General features: G+C 40.8%; 1 protein-coding gene across 1 annotated transcript in view; it reads left to right on the top strand.

The window, feature by feature from the left end:
• Positions 1-12,081: 12,081 nt before the first annotated feature.
• The window catches only part of LOC109041172 (uncharacterized), a 151,316-nt gene continuing 141,450 nt past the window's right edge, over positions 12,082-21,947 (top strand). Inside the window, exon 1 of the mRNA XM_019057405.2 lies at positions 12,082-12,259. Within this exon, the coding sequence (XP_018912950.2) occupies positions 12,115-12,259 (145 nt within the window). The 5' untranslated portion in view covers positions 12,082-12,114. The remainder of the gene's footprint in view (positions 12,260-21,947) is intronic.

The following is a 21,947-nucleotide window of genomic DNA, read 5'->3' on the forward strand; positions in this document are numbered from 1 at the left end:
GCATTATCACTTGTTGTATACTTTTAATTTTGAAAGCTCTTTGGAGGTCCGCTTCCTAAAAAATCTCTGGTTGATAAGTCGTTTAGCGAGGCTGCAAAAAATTTGCATTTTTATATCTGAAAGTGTAGGTATTGGTTTTTTGTATAATTGTTTTTTTGGATTGCTGGAAAAGTAACGCATACTTCTATAATTTAGGACTGAGTCAGGGAAATATAAGGTTCGTTAAATAGTAAATATTCCTAGTACCGTGTGACACTATTGTTAACGAAAAGTTTTTGCAACTTGTCAAAGAGGTTGTTGAATGATCTTCGAATAACTTTTGATGAGCTAGAGGTAATGGTTCTATCTGCAGCTCGTGGACTTCTGTACGATATTGTCCAGAATCATCTGAATTTTCAAAAAGTGTCCGCTTGTTCGATACCCAATTTGCTCATTCATGCATACAAGGAGAAGCGCATGAAAGCTTTAGCAGACATTTTGGAGATGAATCAAGAATTAGATGAAGAATTTATGACTTAAATCACGGCACCTTAATCACGGGATGACCTTAATTACGGCAACTATTTATTGTCCATGAGATGCAGATGGTTCCATTTCCCTAGCTCATCAAAAGGTATTCGAAGATCAATTTCATCAGCCACCCGTACGAACCACGTTTCTAGTGACCCGTACTTGCTTCGCACGTATGAAACATACAATCAGAGAAAACAGAATTCATCTTACAATAATCAATAATCAGTAGGACATGAATCGTTGCGATGTATAATACGACATTATAATGCGGCATTACTATTGTAATTCATTTTAATGGATTAGGGGCATTATAAATCATTATTGCCACGTCGGAATGAAATGTTGTAGACTGAATTGAAAAGCATGTTGGCAAAATTTATTATAAAAATAGTATAACATGTAGGTACATAACATAAAGGTAATACAAATTAAATGATTAGAGCGTGTATATTTCATTACATTATAGGTATATTACAATCATTTTTGTCATTGTTGGAAATTTTGATAGTTTGAAATTTGATAGTTGATAGTTGATAGTTTGAGAGTTGAAAATTTGGTTATTTTATTTAGTTAAGGTGATTCGATAGACGCCATATTTTGTGTCAGAATGGCATGCGACATATCCCATCAATTGGTTCCATTTTTTCATTTACTCATCATTTTTCTCCAATTTTAAGTTTCGCAATTCTGTTTTCAGGAGACTAAAGCACTCACTTATCAATTTGTATATTTATATTGAGTTAAGGGTAGAGACGTATTCCTCACCGGAATTGAGGAATGGAGGTGTTACAGTAAGTCCGGCATTAGGTTCCATTTCGACATCAGCGACGATCAACGCTACGATACTGGAAGCCAGTCTTCCGATATTAAATCCCTAGCGGGGAAGAAAAAAAATGCCTAGATTTCGCTAAAAATCCCTAAATCCCCAGATTTGCTCAAATATACTTAAAAAATCCCTAGATTTTGCAAAAAGCGCCATTTTTAACGAAGAATCATGATGTCATTCGATGTAGCGATTTGCAATATTTAAATCTGATTGGCTCGTTTGAATTTTGGCGCTCTCTGAAAGCAGTGCTAATCCAGACCAATAAAATGAAAGAATATTAGTTGATTTCTTATTATTAACAGGTTGAATGCAGTTGAATGTCAAGTACATCGAAGGACGCAATCGTTTTAATTTCCGGCTTATTTGCGGGGAAAATAGTGTTGCCACTAGTGTTCTGAAACTAGTGTTCCCCGTATGGGGGACTGATGTCACAGGTTTAGCAATCCTGCGGACCCCAGCTGGTAACCCCTGCCTCATGGGGTAGTGGAGATGGTCACCGGCTTCAAGGCGTATGAACCACCCATTGGAAGGGCAGACAGGGCTCTCAGCTGTAGTGGAAGCAACCTGTCTAGGAGAGGAAACTCCGAAAACAAACCCCGGTCCTCCAGGTTGGGGGTTGAGTCATCGGGCTAACTCCCCGATACTCGGAAAAAGGAATACTGTTAAAAGACCCAATAACAATTGCCTCGGTACAAATGGAAATAAACGGATTTATCGGAAAAAATTACGTAAACGGATGATGGTTTTTGGAACATGGAACGTACAAGGAATTTCTACGAAAATGACGGAAGTGGTATCGGAGATAGGGAGTCACGGATTTGATGTCACGGTATTAACAGAAACGAAGAAGAAAGGACAAGGCTCTGTAAGTGTAAAGGAATACGATTTGTTTTATAGTGGCGTGGAAAAAGATCAGCGAGCTCAACAGGGTGTTGCAATTCTTATTCGCAAGAGCCTACGCAAGTGCATCACTACATGGGAAGCTGTTAACCCCCGAATGATAAAGATGAATATGACAGTGTTTGGCCATAAAATCACCATTTTGGGAGTGTATGGAGTCAACGATGATTCCACTGTCGCAGTGAAGGACCAATTTTTCGAAGAATTGAACGAGGAAATTGGTAAGATTGGATCCAGGAGGGAAATCATTGTGTTGGGAGATCTCAATGGTAGAATAGGATGTCAAATTAAAAGTAAGATCGTCGGCCCTTTCGGAGAGGCGGCACTAAATGATAACGGAGCCCGTATCATTGACGTATGTGAGCAAAGGGACATGAAGGTGCTCAATGGGTTCTACCAACACAAGGATATCCATAAATTTACTTGGGTTCAGTCTACTCGCGGATTGAAATCAATCATTGATTATGTGGTTGTCAGACAAGACACGGGAATGAAGATTCAGCAAGTTAGAGTGTGGAGAGGTCTTTCCTGCGGCAGTGATCATTATTTCCTCGGGGCGAAAATAGCTTTCCCAGTGAAAGGGAGCCAGGAGACCAGGCAAGCACAGGAAGAAGTTCACCAACAAAAAGATCGTGTCAAGCTTGTAAACTATAACATTGACAGCTTGCAGCATCCAAGTGTAAGGGCTTTATATGGAAAGCGCTTGGATGAGAAGTTGGGCGAATCAAGGGACGGTGATACCGAACAGCAGTATCAGTTCCTGAAGGATTGCATTCACTCGGCAGCAATGGAAGCTCTTGGTGTCGCTGATGATAGGAAAGTTAGCGAAAAACCTTACTGGTGGGACGAAGAAATTGAGAAGGAGATTCAGGAGAAACGGAAAAAATATCATCAGTTCCTTTCCTCTAAAAAAACAGAAGACAAAGAGGCGTATAAAAAAGCTCAGACGCAGGTACGAAGGCTCATAACCAAGAAAAAGAACGAATCTTGGGAGAGGAGCTGTAACAAAATAGACACGTACATAGGAGGAAGGAAAAGCACTGAGAGCTGGAAGTTGCTGAAAGGGCTGCGAAGGGACATGAAGCGTGACTTAATATCTCCGATATCCATTGATAAACTGGAGGGGTATTTTAAAAATTTACTGACAGAAAGGCGACCTGAATTTCAAGATGGAGGCGTAAGCTTGGAGTATACTAACGATAATCATAACTTGGAGATCCATATGGAGGACGTGGTAAAGGCCGTACGAGAGCTGAAGAACGATAAAGCTCCAGGTCCGGGAAATATCCCTGCTGAGTTGATCAAGTGTGGAACCTGCAAGCTGTTTCAACGGTTGAGATACCTGATGCAAGATTGCTTGGACGGTGGAAAGGTACCGACAGAATGGAAAGAGTCTTGGGTGTCACCTATATACAAGAAGAAGGGTAGAAAAGATGAGTGTGATAACTATAGAGGACTGTCGGTTGCAGGTACCCTGAGCAAAGTGTATGGAAAAATCTTGAAAGCAAAAATTGAAGAGGAGTGGAAAGAACATGAAGCGGAAGAGCAAGCAGGTTTCAGAGCCGGTCGGTCAACGATTGATCACTTATTTACCATCATCCACGTCATAGAGAAAAAGAAGGGAGTTGGCCAGGAATTACATCTAGTGTTTGTGGATCTCCAGAAAGCTTACGATAGTGTGCCATTGATGAAACTTTGGGAAGCCTTGAACAAAAGGGGTTTTAGTGGGGGACTAATTAGTGCTATTAAGGAATTTTATGGTGGGGCTTTCTCTAGGGTTAAATCGCATGGGGAGTTATCGTTGGGGTTTTTAATTACTAAAGGACTGAAACAAGGGTGTTGTTTGTCGCCAACCTTATTTAAAGTGTACCTGGAAGAAGTTTTAAAGGAATGGAAAAGATGCTGTTCGGGAATGGGCGTCCCGCTACGTGAAGATGGCACCCTTTATACTCTGTGCTTTGCTGATGATCAGGTGGTAATAGCTCAGGACGAAGAAGATGCGAATTACATGACGCGGAAGCTAGTGGAAGTATACCGAAAGTGGGGAATGGAAGTAAATGTGGTTAAGACGGAGAAGTTGGTTATCGGTGGTGATCAGCAAAGCATTGAACTGGAGGATGGCCGGAAGATCCTGGACTGTGAAGAGTATAAATATCTCGGAGTTTGGTTAACTAAGGACGGAAATTTGGATCGGGCCATTAAAGATCGGAATGTGCAAGGCAGGAAAGCTATCGCGATGCTAAATGGGGTTCTCTGGGACCAGAGTATCTCCAAGGAGACCAAAAGGAAAATTTACAACGTCATCGTGAAGAGTATCGTAACTTACGGGAGTGAGGTCTGGCAACTTAAGAAAAGAACTGAAGACATGCTTAGGGCAACCGAGATGGACTTTTGGCGAAGGTCTGCTGGGATATCGAGAAGAGAGCGTATCCGCAATGAAAGGGTACGCGAGATAATGGGTGTGGAAAAGGACATCGTGCACGATATCAGGTCCAAGCAGTTGGTCTGGTATGGACATGTGCGAAGGATGGCAGATGATCGGTTGCCCAAGCAGGTCTTCGATTGGGTTCCTCCCGGAAGGCGACGGCGTGGACGTCCTGTGAAAGGTTGGCGACAAGGGGTGGAGGAGGAGATCAGAAGGTGCCAATTGCCTGATGATCTCTGGGAGGATAGGGGGCAATGGCGATTGGGCGTCGCAGAGCGCGAGGCGGCGCTATAATCGCGACTTTATGTATGTAAATAGTGTTGCCAAAAAGGCCTACAAAATATAGATGAAAAAATGTTTTCGATTGTCGAAGCTAGAATTGAGGTTAAAAAGTTGATTTTTGGTAACTTTACCTCATCAAAAAAAAATCCCTAGATTTCCTGAAAAATCCCTAAATCCCTGGAAATTCCGGAAAATCCCTAAATCTAGGGATAAACCCTTAGACATCGGATGGCTGTTGGAAGCATTAGAGTCAACATTTGAAACGCTGCTGCAGAATTTGCCGGGAGTATAATCGAGTGTGAAAGTCAGTAGAATTGAACAATGTAATAATTGCTTTCCGAAATAAGCGTTATAATAAAAAAACCACGAATCTGAACTGTTAATACTGGAACACACCTTCTGTAAATGTACCTTGCGAGAGATAAGTAAAAAAATAGATGTACTGGAGGAGAAGTGCTTCTCCACAGAGTTTGAAGAAGGAAAAAAAATGCCCAAATTTACTTACTTCAGCATTTTCGGCAAAATCACTGCAATTTCCGAACCTTTTTCTGGCCAGGGGCCAAAATTAAATGATTATGAAGGGCCACTTAGATGTTGTAGATAAAAATAGGACTGTTGAAAAAGTCGCCGTTTTCAATAAATATGTTCCCGGAATGGAAAAAACAGCTCACAAATAAAAGCAAATTGCCATAGAAACTTCTTCACGAAATCACACACGAGGCGCTACAGACGAGTCCGTCCAGGACAAGTTAAAAAATTCCCATGAGCCAAGTGCCGTAGGTTAAGGGCCCGTTCGCCAAAACTAATCGGAACTGTATGAATGAATTGCTCCTTTTAAAAATCAAAACAATATCGAATTGCGATATATTACACAGTTAAGATAGGGCTATGTCCTGTCGTAAGCGGCGACATACAGTCGATATCATTTCAATAATCGCCCCAATGGCCACGATAGTTGTTAGACGTTTACGGTTTCCCTGGTAACCTTTGTTTGCTATCAGCTGATATCGAGTAATTAACTAGGAAGCTCCAACCCAGTGGTTAAAGCTTCCTTAACCGCGAAAACTTTAAAATTCAAATTTTCAAATTTTGAACGTAAAGTACATTTTTTCCATCACGAGATAAAAGCACAAACAAGTTTTGAATTATTGACTGTATCACCATGATTCCAAAAATACAATACACAACATAGCATTGACTAACAATAAAACAGTATGCAATAAAATAAAGTCATGACAAGGAACATAGCCGAAAATGGCGCCGATTCCCATCAACCAACGCGCGGTCTCTACAATGTAACATGCTGCATTGATACTCCCCAGCTGGGACCGTCCGGAATAGCAGCTCTAGTGCAAGCACCAGAGCCGCTAAAAGCACCGCGATCTTACGCAACGGCTTGAAACGTCCTATCTGCGCCGACTTCCAAAACCGCCCAATAGATGAGTTCTTGCGCGGTATCGCACAGAACTTAAGCTTAATTCTAAACTAAATTCTGTTAATTTTAATTTTTTCATCATTTTGACAAGAGCTCTATACACCCGCGCTCTATTCTTTTATCACTCTCGATCGCGCAACCGATTTTCCAATACTCTCGTCATAAACCTCGCAAGGATCAGCTCATGGAACATGGAACGATGAAAGGTAAAATCTCTCAATTTCATCGATGTATTTTACGTTTTCATTTATGGCGAGATTTTGGTGGGATTATGACCGCGGGATTTTTTTCAGTCGGGATTTTGTCGCGGCGGGATTTTAACCGCGGGATCATGTCGGTAAATTGGGATTAGGAGGACAAAGCACATAAGCGCGCAGTTTTCGCTATTTCGAGAAGTACGTGTTTGAAGGTCCGAAATCACATGGATCCTCGTGGCGGAAAGAATATTCAGACTGACGATTTACCATTCAGTTTGAACATTCTTTCCGCCACAAGGATCCATGTGATTTCGAAACTTCAAACTCGTACTTCTCTGAATAGCAAAAACTGCACTTATGTGCTTTGTCCTCCAAATCCCTCATTTATAAGTATCCTCGGCTGTCTTGGTTTGACATTGGAATCTAATGATTGGCTGTGACATTTTTTGTGTTAGAAGGTTGGCTGCCCGTTCCGGCCCTAAGAGCTCCATATTTCAACAAGTTCGTTCTCTCCCTACGTAGGTACTCTGAAATTCGGGCCCAGTGCATCCGACAGCCGATGCACGTAACTCGAACGATAAACTATAGTACCTGTATAGGGAGAGTATGGACATGTCGAAAATTTTGAGGTTAGGCGATGGAGCTCTTAGACCCCAAAAGGGTTGAGAGTCTATACATTCAAATTAGCCAGAGTGTAATCACAATTGTCGGGAACTGTCGTTGGTAAAGCACGTATTTGACTTGGTTTTTGCATAAACTTACTCATTTTTGCGGAGGAATGCTTACTTATGAATTTCTTGTCCATTTTCGTTTGATATTGGAGTCTAAAGATTGACAGTGACATTTTTCGTTTTCAAAGGTTACCTACCCTTTCGGGTCCTAAGAGCAAGAGGTGCATATTTCGAGCTGTCCATTTTCTCCCTACGTAGGTAATCTAGATAAATTCATAGAATTCCGAAGCTAGACGTCACAACCTCGCCGAGAGATGGCGCTGAGGTATTCATACGGGCCAAAAAGGGGTGTGATCGATTTTCTCAGTCAACATTTAAGCGTTGGGTGCGCAAATTAACGAGCGTTCGGTGCTGTGTTTGACACATCTTTACTCTTCCTCCGAATGATTTGGTGGAACACGGGGGGAGCGTGTAAGAGGGGGGCTCCGGGGGGCTTGGCAGGGGGAGGTGTGAGCGAGACTGGTCGACAAAACGCGGTTAGTTCGCCAGCAACTCCGACTCTCGTCCTTGGTCCTGTAATTGATTCGGAAATTGATGAGGCTCCGGGGAAAACGCCGTGACCGCGTAGAATCAACAGTTCTGGGGAACATGAGGAGCGCATACAAACGATTTCATGACTTCCTGGGTGCGTTTTGTTTCGAATTAACGATATTTACATCCTGTTTAACGGAAGAAATAAACCAACTCGTTGTTGTAAGAATTGTGCATTTTAATCTTTATCTAGCAAAATGCCTGTACAGTGAGAAACCGACATTTGAACCGCGTTCAACAGGAAGGAACCTAGCGACATTAGCTTTTGCCAAAAAGTGGACAGTTTAATTTTTTACAAGTGAACGTTTGTGCGGACACGTTTGACAATTTTAAGGAATTTGCTTCGTGCTACATAGGAAACTCACTGAAATTTGCGAAAAAATCTGCACAACCGTTTTCATGTAAAAAATTAAATTGCCCAGTTACAATTGCTGATGTGCCTTGGTTCCTTTATGCTTAACGCGGTCCACTTTATGTTATTATGGAAAGTAGAACAAAAAGTAGTCTAAACGTACAGTTAAGAATTTTTGGTTAGTTTTCCTTTGGATTTCATCGACCAAAACTTTGGGCTATATGGATAAAATATTTCGATAGGAAATTTGCAACCTCGTTAATAATCAGGCGTAAGGGGCTGAGATCGAACCTGCAGCTTGGTTGTTTAAATTTTGTGTTTATCGACCGTGTAAGACGGGATTAAAGAAAATGGAGTCTTGTGATTGGTTGGCGCTTTGAGTTGTGCGTTTCGTCATACTCATAAAGGGTGTAATCAACGGGAAGTTTCAGGAGCCTCTTGAGTTGCTGACTCTACCGTCCTTTCAAATTCTATCCTACTCAAATCCATCCGTTATCGGTACGACAAGACGCACAACTCAGAGCACCGACCAATCACATAGCTCCATTCTCCTTAATCTTGACTTAACCAGTCAACAAAATTTCAACAATCAGCCTGCTGGGTTGCATATATTAAGTGATGGTCCAATGTGTTAGCCACTCGCAAGTTGTAAACTCCTAATGATTTCGAAAGAAACCAGAGTAAATTATTTCTACAGGACACTGTTTTCACCCCCAGGTGCTTTAGACTAAACTACGATTTTCGTCGATTCGACCAAAAATTTGGTCGATCGACTAAGCCCTTTTTGTTTATCTGACCGAAAAAAAATAACTAAAATAAGTAACTTGAAGTAACCATTGTTGGAGGTATGTAGAGATAAGGGGATGAGGGATGAAGGAAGTACCCCTATATTAAATTACGGTCCTTACAACAAATCTCAAATTTAATGATCCGATATTTTCCTCTTACAAAAAAAGAAATCGTTCGTGAAGATTCTGAAACACTGTTATGGACGTACGGTTTTTTACACCGAGTCCTTTAGTATTTCCCCGTGGCAATTGCGCCTTTTTGTTTCTTTTTAGGCAAGCCGTTTATTTTGTCTACGTCAGGGAGAAGCTATCTCCTGTACGTCGCTCCGTACGTTCTCATGACGTCACTGTGAGCGCGAGCAGGTATTCTTCTTACGAACGAGGACCAACGTAAAAGGTTAGGAACAATGAATTTTGTTTCCCGTGACATTTAAGACCCACCTCTCTCGTATCGCGATGCACGGAATTATAAAGCATCTGGAGTCCGCTCCACTAACTACGCATTCTGCACCGTTCTTCGACTCGAGTCGGAAGGATTTGTGAATATTATGGAGAATTTATCACAGAACAATCTACCGGGAATGAGAAAAATTTATTTCAGACTCAGAGGGAACTTTTACGGAAATCTTCTATTGAATTCCAGCTCTCAAGAATAATTCCAGTTGTATTAAAAAGATCTAGTTTATTCTTTAGTAACTTCAGCCGATTATGAAAATTCAGGAACCATTGAATGGACCACATTTCGCAGAAAAGAACTGAAATTTCTGGTTCATACATAAAAACACTTATTTGCATAAAGAAACTAAAGGAACATACGTCGTTTTCAAATTGAGTCAGAGACAGTATTGCCATATTGCAAAGTTTAGTCCAAAAATATTAATCTTCCCCTAATTAATTTGTATCTTTACAAGATCAACTCATCACATGGAACCATGCGCTGAATCTTTTTTAAGTTAAGTGCGTAGAACACCGAATGCAGTTTTTGCAATGCGCGAGCTGTCTTTTGAGGTATACTGGTCGGAAACAATTTATTTTTAAAAACCGCCAGCTATCATTTTTCATAGTGTAAAAGTTACTTTCGGAGGTTAACACTCAGCTTTGTCTCATGGGAATTGATAACAAAAGAGTTGAAAGATCACTTCAGCGATCCTCTTTTAATGAGCAAAAACTCGCTCAGCAAAGTCCTTAACTCGACATTTATATCAGTCATCATTTAGTTCATTTTATGCTAATAAAGAGTCGTTCATCAATCATCATTGTGCAAAAACTAGCATTAACCTCCGAATTTAACTTATGCCTCACCCATAGATTGTTACTGCAGAATCTGAAAAATATGAGTATTGTCTCTGATACCGGTGCTCCAGTGCAAAACGGGAAAAAGAAGAGCTGGAATAATTTAAAAAAGTAAGTCTCAAATCTCAGCACTGACAAAAAACTATGCACGCAGATGAAGAATGAAGATGAAAACACGAAGCAAGTAAACAAACAGAAAGATAATTAATTTAATGAATTAAATGTTTCAGAATCCTGCTCTTGGACAATTTCTGCGTGGGTCCGATCTGTCTTCCAGGCATTGTCGAGTGGAGAGATTTAATTTTGGCGAGGCCCTTTGAAGTTCTCAGCCCATGAAATCGCGTCGTGAATTGTGAGGGGCCGATCCAACTTTCTGTTGTTTGAAATGACAGTAAAAGCTGAGCATGAATTAGCTGATATTTAAAGGTTAATTAAAATGTGTCTTGGCGTTTTTCAATAATAAAACTGTAGAAATTCTTACGGAGTGATCATGGATTTAGACAAATGAGGTCCACAATAACCAATTAGTAATAAGAGTATGGCCTTTAAAAGCTCAAGCCACGGGTCTTGAGCTCCTTGGACTAAAAATTGTTTTCATTAGTGATGGTGGAAAATTTGGAACCGGTCCATCAAAAAAGTTTTATTTTTTTGTGGCGAGACTATCTTATCCAGCGAAAAATCGTTTAACTGATTCAATTGGAATATTTCAAAGACTCGAATTTAAGTGAAAACTGTAAAAAATATCTTATGAATAGGTACTGTGCGATGGTAGTAAATATTGAACTGATCCATAAAACGTGTGTAAGCGTGTTTCCAGTTTAGCCACCGATGAAACGACACAGATTGTCAGACTCAATAGTCAGGCATTTTAAGGACTCAGTTCTAACTAAAAATTGCAAGAAGCCATAGGGACCACGTGTGGCGGTAGTGAATATTAAATTGGCTCATAAAAAAGTGCATCCGCGTGTTTCCGTCTCACATGTTCCAATACCCACGTCAAGCCCTACGAAAACTGTGTCGCCAAGTATCCAGGCTTTCTGTAAACCCCACTTTGAGTGAATTTCCATCGGGGTGATAGAATCCTCCGGGTATGTGCTAAGGAAAGTGTAGTTTCTGTCGTTCTCCACAAGCCTTTAGTCGGATCAGGAATAAGTCAAACATAATTTGAAAGTACTGTTCAGATTATTTAAAGTTATTTTTTCAATAATTAGTGCGCCTCTTCGATTCTTGAATCGTGTGAGTTATCAGCTTATTTTTAAACCATCGCTGAAAATTTTCAAATTATTATCGGAATATCTAAAATAATCTATTTCAAATACTTTTTTTCAAATTTGATAAAATAACCCTAAAATTGTAAAAATATCGTCAAAATACTGTCAGAGAACTTTTATCAATCAATAATTTGATCAAGAATTTTGCAAATTTTTAAAAATGCTTTGAAAATATCTCCGTTCTACTGGAGGAGCAATATCATTTGAAAATCATAAAAATCAAATGAACTACATGTGATTATACCTACACTTAAACAAGTCACAGTCATCAGCAGGTGCCTAAGCGTGTTCCGCGTTTTATCCATTTCATCATCCGATGTCGAAGTTACAAAAAATCGTGCCACCGACTTAAACTCAGATAATTGACACCTATTTGGTTGTATCATTTAGAGCAAAAAAAAAAAAAAAAAAAAAAAAAAAAAAAAAAAAAAAAAAATTATCGAGATTTGTCTCTATAAGAATCGCTCGAGTTTTCGCTGATTGGAGCGTGGCCCTCGGCTTTGTTATCGATTCGGGGGATTCGGGGCTGGCGGGCAGGGGTTGAGCGTGGTCCGGGAGGATGAGCTGAGAATGGGCTGCAACACGAGCAAGGAAGTGATTCAGTCGGTCATCAACGAGAAGACGAAGGGATCGCCGGGAGCGGAGCCGGACCCCGGGCACGGCGTGGGAGCAGCGCAGCCGGATAACGAGCCCCAGGAAATTAATTTATTCGAAGGTAAGCTCCCCGTAAAATTTTATACTGCACCAGACCAGCATGAGCGCCTGCACTCGCACGCCATACTTCCCGCGCTGCTGCGCCCGTCCGCCGAACAGGTGGGCGCCGCGCCGCGCCGACGACGCTCCAATTCCGCCGAGGGCCGTAACCGTGGTCTGCCTTTTTCGTCGGCGATATTACGGACCGCCGCCGCACGGTGGATCGAGTCGAGTAGAGAGGTTGGACATGAAATTTTTGACTAAAACTGCAAATTTGTATGTTAATTTCGTCACATTTTACCTTTTAAAGCATGGAGTAAAAAACTTCGTGCGTGGGATCCGAAGTTGAGGTCATATGGATCTCTGAAGTTTTCGGATCACGTATCTAAAAACTTGAGGTCTAGCTGCCGAAGTTCGGGTCAGATATCGAGGCACTTCGGCATGTACCGGAGTACCTCAGATGTGTGACCCGAACTTCGGCAGCTGGACCTCAAGTTTTCAGATACGTGATCCGAAAGCTTCAAAGATCCATATGACCTCAACTTCGGGTCCCATGCACTAAAGTTTTTTGCTCCGTGCGCCTCTTGAAGATAATTTCACGAGGAAACCAATGAAACCACTTTCAAAACCTCAAAAATTTGTCTAAACGGAGTTATAAGTGTTTAAAGTTTCCAAATTTTGTCCGACCTCTCCTATTGACTCGATCCACTGTGCGCCGCTGTCTCCCACCTCCCGCCCCCGCCCCGCCATTGTAACATCTCCGTCTTTTTTTAAAATTCAGCCTTTCTCCACCGCGGCCGTCCGTAAATTAGGGAACGCAAGGTTGCCAGATTGTACGATAAAATGTGGATATTTTACATGGGCCTTAAATGGATCGCATTTAGCAAACAGGAACCAGCGCGTTTACAATGATTTCAAAATCATGAAACTTCTCCTTTTCTTTTGAAAATACGTATTGTGTGCACGGTATTAAAATTTACACAGTTATTTTCCTTTGAAATTAACGATTTGTGGGCGGTGAGCCAAAACATACTCTGAGAGATCCTTAAGATAATTATGGAGATCTAACATTTGTAGAAAACAGTAATCACGGTGGTTCATTTTTGCTAAATGCGATCCAAACGAGGAATGTGCTGATTTCCCAGCACTATCTGGCAACAATGGCAGCGTTCATAAACATAGGCAGATCCAAGAGGGAGCGTAAGGGGGCGTGCGCCCTTCCCGTTCGCCCAAAAAAAAAGAGGTGGAAGAGGGGAAGAAAGAAAGGAGGAAGGGACGGAGGAAAGAAGATGGAAGGACGCCAATTTTTATGATTTTTGTTGGATCTGCAACTGTAATTAACTTCTACAACTCTAACAAGCAGTGGTAAAGTCAGGAGAATAAGGGAGAAAGGAGACGTACAGCTAGAAGAAGAATTCCACATAAGAGGAAGAGCAGAAGAGGATTAGAGAAGGAGAGGGAATAAAATTCTGCGAGGCATTAAGAGTGCTATTGGATAAGTTACAAAAGGTTCTTGGAAATTGTTTAAAAATGAAGTCGAAGTGGCTGAGTATTTTACCTCTGAAGAAGAGTTTCAATCAAAACTGAACCGCAAATACGACTCGTTTCTGTTGTGTGACGGTGTGGAACTTGACCTTCACAATTAAATTTCTCTTTTCTTGCTCCGATGTCAATAAAATCTATTGTTACGATTCAAAGGGGTAGGTTAAGGGCAGGGAGGCGAAAGCTTACCGGTGACAAGTAAACTGCATTCGTGCTGATAATGATCCCTGTAACGTCAGTGGGAATGGGTGGGGTGGGGGGGGGGGGATTGGACGGCGCACTCAATTTCCACATCGATTAGTTCCTTTTACACAGAATAATGACCGGTTTATTCAATCAGATCGGTAGATGCACGCGTGGTTGTCAAGTTGCAGCATTTCATCAATGATTCACGCCAGCGTTGTCATATTTCATGAGCTAATTTGAAACCAGAGAGGACTGATGTAAATTCACGAATACTTTGGCACTGCGGCCAAAATTAAGTGACCTGGCTGTTGTTTTCACTCATTGAACTCAACCTCAAAAGTGCATTTCAGATTCATGTATTCATTAGAGATGGGAGATGATGGGTTGATGCCGTAGATTTAGAAAGATTAACGATTGAAATAGGCATGGTCAACAAATCTGCACAGGTATGCTTCCGTGCCATAAAAACCCCTTACAAGCCTTTGAATGTTGCCAAATTTTCTTTGATACATGCAAAATTTGCTTGAAAAATTGAAAATATTTTTCTTCCAATTTTTTAGAGCATTGCTCGCAGTTTAATCTAAAATAACTAAAAATTTCAAGGAGACATACACATCTCTCCTCAAAACTAATTTTTTATCGCGTTAAGTTTGGCAACACGTGAATGTTCAAATAGTGGTCTGCCTTAGTGCGGCGGTATTGGACTCATTGTTATGCTATGGTGATATTTAGGTCACACCTTTTTAAAAGCAAGTCTGTGCTATTTATTAATTCTATTCATATATATTTATTAATTCATTCATTTTTCTGAACGACTAAGCTCTTCTAATCTAAAACACTTTGAAGGATTATCCTGATTGAATGTTTGTTTTTTATGAGTGCTCATGGTAAATGAAAGCTTTTGAAAGTATTTTACTCTTTAAATATAATTTGTTCCCGCATTCGATTAATTTTCTTTGAAGAGAATAAAACATGATTTGAGATTTTTATTTGTTGTAATTGAGGTACGCGATTTTCGTATATAGCTATAGTGCAAATGCTTGAAAATGTACTTCTCAGTAACATTATTTGTTGCTGGCCGCTAACAGTTTCAAGTTCGGTCTTCGTGTTTTGAAACGTGATCACACTCCAACGGAAAATAACCCCTCAAATTCTGTACTACTTCCAACTACTTCGAGTCCTCCTTTATTAAGGCATCAAAATTCATATACTCGAGAAAAAATTAACTCGGTTGCTTTGAATACAAAGGTCCTCATACGATACAGAACTTCTTATTTTGTTCAAAGTTACAAGAATGAATATTGTCTGATGAAACACACGATCACTCAAATGCATTGTTCTTGATCGTATAGTTTTTAATGGATAAGGAAAAACTCGTTAAACACGATAAAAACCATTAGAAGCGCACTTAAACGATTATTAGCCTTTGAATTCAATCGGCCTTTAAATTGATGATTCCGGACTTCTTTCGTCATTGATACAGTCGTTGCAATTAAGTATTTCTGATATGTTGACAGCATCTATAAAAATTGCCTCATATTTTCAGGGGGAAGAAAATCTCCATGATGTATAATCTGCCCATTCATTCTCATTAAAATTTTGCACTTTTAAAAGTTGCCTTAAAATTGGTACTTGTATCTGCCTCATTGCATAGTGAGATGGAGAAAAGAAAGAAAGCTTAAACTCGTTAAAAATACAAAAGATGCTTTTCGAAGGTTACCTACAGATTTGAATATAAATTATTTACACGGCTGAATTTCTCGTGAGAGTAGCCTCAAAATGCCTCTGAGAGAAGTCAATATAAACAATTTTTCCTCAGGATAGCTCTCATTTGTAGCATAGAGACCCAGACCCCTCCTGGAAAAGTGAGGGCCAGGTCACCCTCCGCAAATTGTTCCACCTTCGCCAATGAATAGGATTATACGCTGAATTTGTTTGGTATAATGTAAAAGTTATTCCTACATACTACACATATAATGCCAACATTTCAATATCAGCAATTTACAGGTCATTCTCTCGTATTTATTAAAGATAAATTAAAAAATGAGGCCCGATTACGTCTCTCCTATCTTTGGCTGTGTTCCTCATGTAGCCCTTGAAACACCACTTCAAATGAGACAAACGGAACCAACAATGCATGTGAGTAGAGCAAGGGAAAGGAGCGCGTTGATGACGGCGCAGAGATACAACTATTCGTGCTTGATGGATGTCCGTGTCGCATCTCCAAAATTGAAGGCGCTGAGGCGCGATGCGTGAACTCGTTATGCTCCGCTCCGCTCTATGCTGCCGAGGAGGTGTTGCTCAGGTTCAGAGGAAAAATTAGAAAAGAAGGCCCAACTACGACTTTATTATCTTCGGCCGTGTTCTTACTCGATTTTATCTTTTTCAATTTGATGGTTAATCCTTTTTTCACGGTGTATTTGTAGACCTATATCTGAAGCTCGTGAGTAACGGTGCCATGCAACCCGTGTGGGTTCATGACTCAAGAGGGTCCCGGGTCAATTCGATCCAGTTTGGGTATCTGAGGGTTAATCTATGAGAAGGGACTAATTCTTCGTCCATTTAAGTAGTCTTGTGTTAAAAATTCTGCCTTTCAACCAGTCCGGGTAGATGCCTTCCTACCTCAAAACACTCGCTTCCCTCCGAAAAGTCAATTCTCATTTTTTTCCAGTTAAGAACAGGCTTGTTCGTTACCTGTTCAGGTAATACAGATTGCGCTCACTGGTCGAAAATCAGTGCTCTCATTTCCCGGAATTTGTTCCGAAATCCGAAACTTTTGAGATTTTCCTGAATGATTCTCGGAAATTTTGAAATTCCCAAATTCTTCCGGATCTTTTGCATTTTCCGGAACTTTCTCAGGCCTTATTTTGAAAAAATTTACAATGAATCACGAAACTTTTAACGGCCACGGAATGAGATATATTGGAACGAAAAAGTTCTGGATCTCGGAACTTTTGACGGACATGGAATAGGAGTACTGCTGAAGATTCACGTTTCCGGTAATCTTGTAGAGCTCTCGCAGTTCGGGAGGAATTGTATCGAGAAAAGTATATGCTTACCGCAGTCATGTCTATAGGCTAAAATGGGGTTAATTCAGCGAAATTTGACATCATCGCGGTTTGCCGTCAGGTTGTGCTTTCATTCACAGCATAATTAGACAGGATATTGCGAGCGTTGTCTCTGTTCAATATTTACCGGCCCCTCCTGATCTTCCCTGACGCTTTCGGTGTTTCGCGTTCCGAAAAGATAGCGGGCTTCTTTGCAGCTTAGTGAGCAGCGGCACTCTCCACTATGAATTCTACTACGAATAAAAATAAATAAACGAGAAAAAATTATTGAACAAAAATGAATACATGAAAAATTGGCTTCTATAGTGAAATATCGGTTCAACTGTCAGCATACCTCCACACAAACATCAAACATGCACTCGAATGTTTCTTTTTTTCCTCATAATTCTTCCAATTCATGATCCATTCAACGCGTCTCTAGCACACACAGTTGCAGATTCCTTCTAATTACAGCGTCCTTATGTTTCTCCTTCAATTTTGACGGATAGACACCATATCTACCGGAGAGTACGATTAGTGTTACCTATACGAAAAACATACAGCTAACTTGTGCCGTGCTTTGATTGGGAACCAGAAGCGTGTGGAACTATTGGTAGATATCGTATTTTGAACATTCGCCTGCAAAATCATAGGCATAGGCTACAAGCCTGCCAACCAATAGTTATCTAAAACTTACATTGTTCCGCTTCATGTTTCTATTGTGAATCAGTGAGTGATACGTGAATCTATTGGTGGTCACTGCCCACCGCCCATTTAAAGTTGACTATCAATTTTCTAAAAATCGAATTAGTAACTAAATACACAACCATTTCACAGATTGCATGAAAGAGATTATTTTGCAGCGAATTTCATTCAGCTCATCTTGAATTTTGAGTCATTTTGAATAGAAAATAGCACTTATTCCCGCACTTGCTATATTTTGCAATACGTTTTCACCGTAAGTTTGGCTTTCCTTTGCTCTAATCTTGATACCTCGTGTTTCCCGTGGGATACTGGACTCTTTCTGGATTTCCACCGGTTTTTTAAATGAATTCTATTTTTCCTCAAATGCCGATTTTTTACGAGCGTATGTTAACTATTTCGGACTGCATTTTTAGCTAACTCTTAAAAATATGACAAATTTGTGATTATGTTCCACTTTTTCTGCAGATACCATTGTTATTTGTGATGTGACTAAAGTTTCCCAAGGACCTATATACATAGATTCCAGGTCTTCACATACACATAGATACACAGATACACAGATACACAGATACACACATCATAGATACACAGTCTTTCAGGAAAATTAAGTATCACAAAAATGGGAATGGTAAAGTCCGTATTCATCGGTCATCATTATGCGAATAGTATTTGCATTTTTGCTTGACAAGTCTCTCGTAAACCACCTTTAGGCGAAAAATGGCGTTAAATTCCGAATTAACTTCTGCCTCACTCGATTACATCGCTTATATTGTTAGTGCGGGGTCCTCAAAACATTGTTTCTGGTTCCGAGGTCCGAACCTCAGCTCAACACTGAAAATCTCAGTCCATGAACCAAAGTTATCCTAGCCCCAAAAACCGAACTCCATTTCAAATAATTTAACTCTTCGGTAAAGAATACGAGTCTTAGTATGACTATGTTCGGTTTCCATGCCTGACAAACTGAGTGGATTTCTATATTGTCTCCCCTCAGTGGGCTGATTATTGAAATTGGCAGACAAAGCTATTGATAGACAGCAAAGAGGACAAAGGGGAAATGGATCGGTTCTATTGGTGGTAACGGGAACGGTTGTTCATAGTCAAAGGGGGAAAATAATGGACTAGCCGTAGGATCTCTCATGAGTTGCCGTTAGTTATTTTGTTGTTTAGCTTCTTTTGTCCATTGCAACCACCGCTCGTTCACCAATAGGATCGCTCCATTTTCTCTATGTCTCACTTATAGTCCGAGAGCCAGACGACTTTGAGTGACAAACTCGGGATACATGTTTTGACCCCCTAAATCGATAGCCTTGCATGCACTGAAACGGAAAATTTTTGTCTGCCGCCCTCTAGCCTGTGCCATCACCCTCATCTAGGCCCTCAAAGTGGTCCAAAAAACACCATCTGGTGACAAACTCCTGACGCTCGGCAGACAAGTCTATTATTAAAGATCATACCCAGGGTGACTAGAAAAACTTTGTCTGCCGCCTTCTAGCCTGTGCCATCACCCTCATCTAGGCCCTCAAAGTGGTCCAAAAAACACCATCTGGTGACAAACTCCTGACGCTCAGCAGACAAGTCTATTATTAAAGATCATACCCAGGGTGACTAGAAAAACTTTGTCTGCCGCCTTCTAGCCTGTGCCATCACCCTCATCTAGGCCCTCAAAGTGGTCCAAAAAACACCATCTGGTGACAAACTCCTGACGCCTAGTGCGGTTGCAGATGTACTCCTGTGAGCAGCTTGTGTAATAAAGTTTGAATGATACATCATTCTCTTCGTTTTTTCGTGTAGAATCCGATTTTCGATGTTGTCAAGTCCAAAAATGATGCTGGTGCCCCCAATTCAAGATGGCGCACAAAATGGCCGCCCCGGGGGTCAAAATTCCAAAATTTGAGAATATTGTCGAGTTTGGTATCCATTTCTATGTAATTTTGGTCGTAGAATTCATATCTGGTGTCAAAAAATAATTTCAACCCCTTAGGGTCCGTCAAATCCAAGATGGCGGCCAAAATTTCAACTTTAATGATAATTACCCAAGATGCACCTTTCACTGTCGAATGACGTGTCTTCATTTATGTTAATTAGGTCAGAAAACCTACAAGGGAGGTCTACAATGCCACTGCACCCTATGGAGGGCCAGGGTTCACCCCCTCCTACCCCCAATATGGCCGCCGCGGAGGGCATAAATAGTGACATTCTCTCAGAACGTCATAGTAGGTGTCCATTCCTATGTAATTTGAGGCGTAAATTCCAAATTTCAAGTCATAAATCGCAAATGTGAGACTTGCAATGGCTTATACCCTATATGGGGCCAGGGGAACCCCCTCAACCCCCTCTTCTTTCTAATATGGCTGCCATGGGGGGCATAAATAGTGAAATTCTCTCAGGACGTCATGTGAGGTGTCGATTCATAACATTGGGACCATATACGTTTTCAGATCCTTGAAATCGTCCAGAAATAAGAAAACACATAACTTCCAAGGGAAATTATGAACTTGATTTATCGACTTTTTTCACCCTGAAAAGTCCGCTATTCCAATATTCGCCCACATAGGAACAGTGAAATTCTCTCAAAGCGGCATAGTAGGTGTCGATTTGTTTTTAATCTGAGGCGTGGATTTCGAATCACAAGTCAAAACATGTAAATATCCCATAGTGACGAAAATACTTATATATGGCAACCGCTTTGGCCTACATTTTGGACTAAAAATGCTGCTTGGGTTCATTTTTGTCGAAAGAGCTGGAAATGAATTGGTGATTTTAATGGTAATTGACAAATTTCACGCGTATTCTTTTTCTATGTACGCAAAGGACTCAGATGGGCGTCTGTTTTTTTCATTTTTAAAAATTCCCACAAAAATATAATTTTTTTGCCGACGAAGTATGTATCTGCATTCAGAGTTCCTATGTTATTGTTTATGAACGCACTCAGTTTAATTGCAATTAAAACAACTGGATAATTGAGTGCTTTTTGTAGCGCAGGGTTCGTCTCCTAGTAGAAGCGACACCTACAGTTTCCTGCGTTATCTGCAACAAAACGCACGCTCCTGCTAGAAGAAAATCGATTACAAAAAGAACCATCTATTATCCAGTTATCTAATAATGAAAGAACCAGAAACCAATATGAATCCTCTGTGTACATTTGAAAAAGAACACCGGTGAAATATGTCAATCACCATTAAATTATCCGATTCATTTCCAGCTCTTTCGACATAACTGAACCCAACCCAAGATGCATTCTTTATTCCAAGATGAAGGCCAGAGCGATTGCCATGCTTAGGTGTTTTTGTCACTTTGAGATATTGACGATTTCTGACTTAAAATTCGGAATCTACGCCTCAACTTACATGAGAATCGACACCTCACATGCCGCTTTGAGAGAATTTCACTGCAACTATGTCCCCCCGGCGGCCGTTTTGAAGAGGGTACGGGGCTGCTCCTGGCCCCGCGTAGGGTGAAATGGCCTCAACTTACATGAGAATCGACACCTCACATGCCGCTTTGAGAAAATTTCACTGCAACTATGTCCCCCCGGCGGCCGTTTTGAAGAGGGTACGGGGTTGCTCCTGGCCCCGCGTAGGGTGAAATGGCATTCCAGACCTCTAATTTGCGATTTTCAACTTGGAATTCGGAATATAAGCCTCTACTTACATAAGAATCGACACCTCACATGACGTCCTGAGAGAATTTCACTATTTATGCCCCCCATGGCAGCCATATTAGAAAGAAGAGGGGGTTGAGGGGGTTCCCCTGGCCCCATATAGGGTATAAGCCATTGCAAGTCTCACATTTGCGATTTATGACTTGAAATTTGGAATTTACGCCTCAAATTACATAGGAATGGACACCTACTATGACGTTCTGAGAGAATGTCACTATTTATGCCCTCCGCGGCGGCCATATTGGGGGTAGGAGGGGGTGAACCCTGGCCCTCCATAGGGTGCAGTGGCATTGTAGACCTCCCTTGTAGGTTTTCTGACCTAATTAACATAAATGAAGACACGTCATTCGACAGTGAAAGGTGCATCTTGGGTAATTATCATTAAAGTTGAAATTTTGGCCGCCATCTTGGATTTGACGGACCCTAAGGGGTTGAAATTATTTTTTGACACCAGATATGAATTCTACGACCAAAATTACATAGAAATGGATACCAAACTCGACAATATTCTCAAATTTTGGAATTTTGACCCCCGGGGCGGCCATTTTGTGCGCCATCTTGAATTGGGG

This window comes from Bemisia tabaci, chromosome 1, assembly GCF_918797505.1.
Source record: "Bemisia tabaci chromosome 1, PGI_BMITA_v3".
NCBI classification, from domain to species: Eukaryota; Metazoa; Arthropoda; class Insecta; order Hemiptera; family Aleyrodidae; genus Bemisia; species Bemisia tabaci.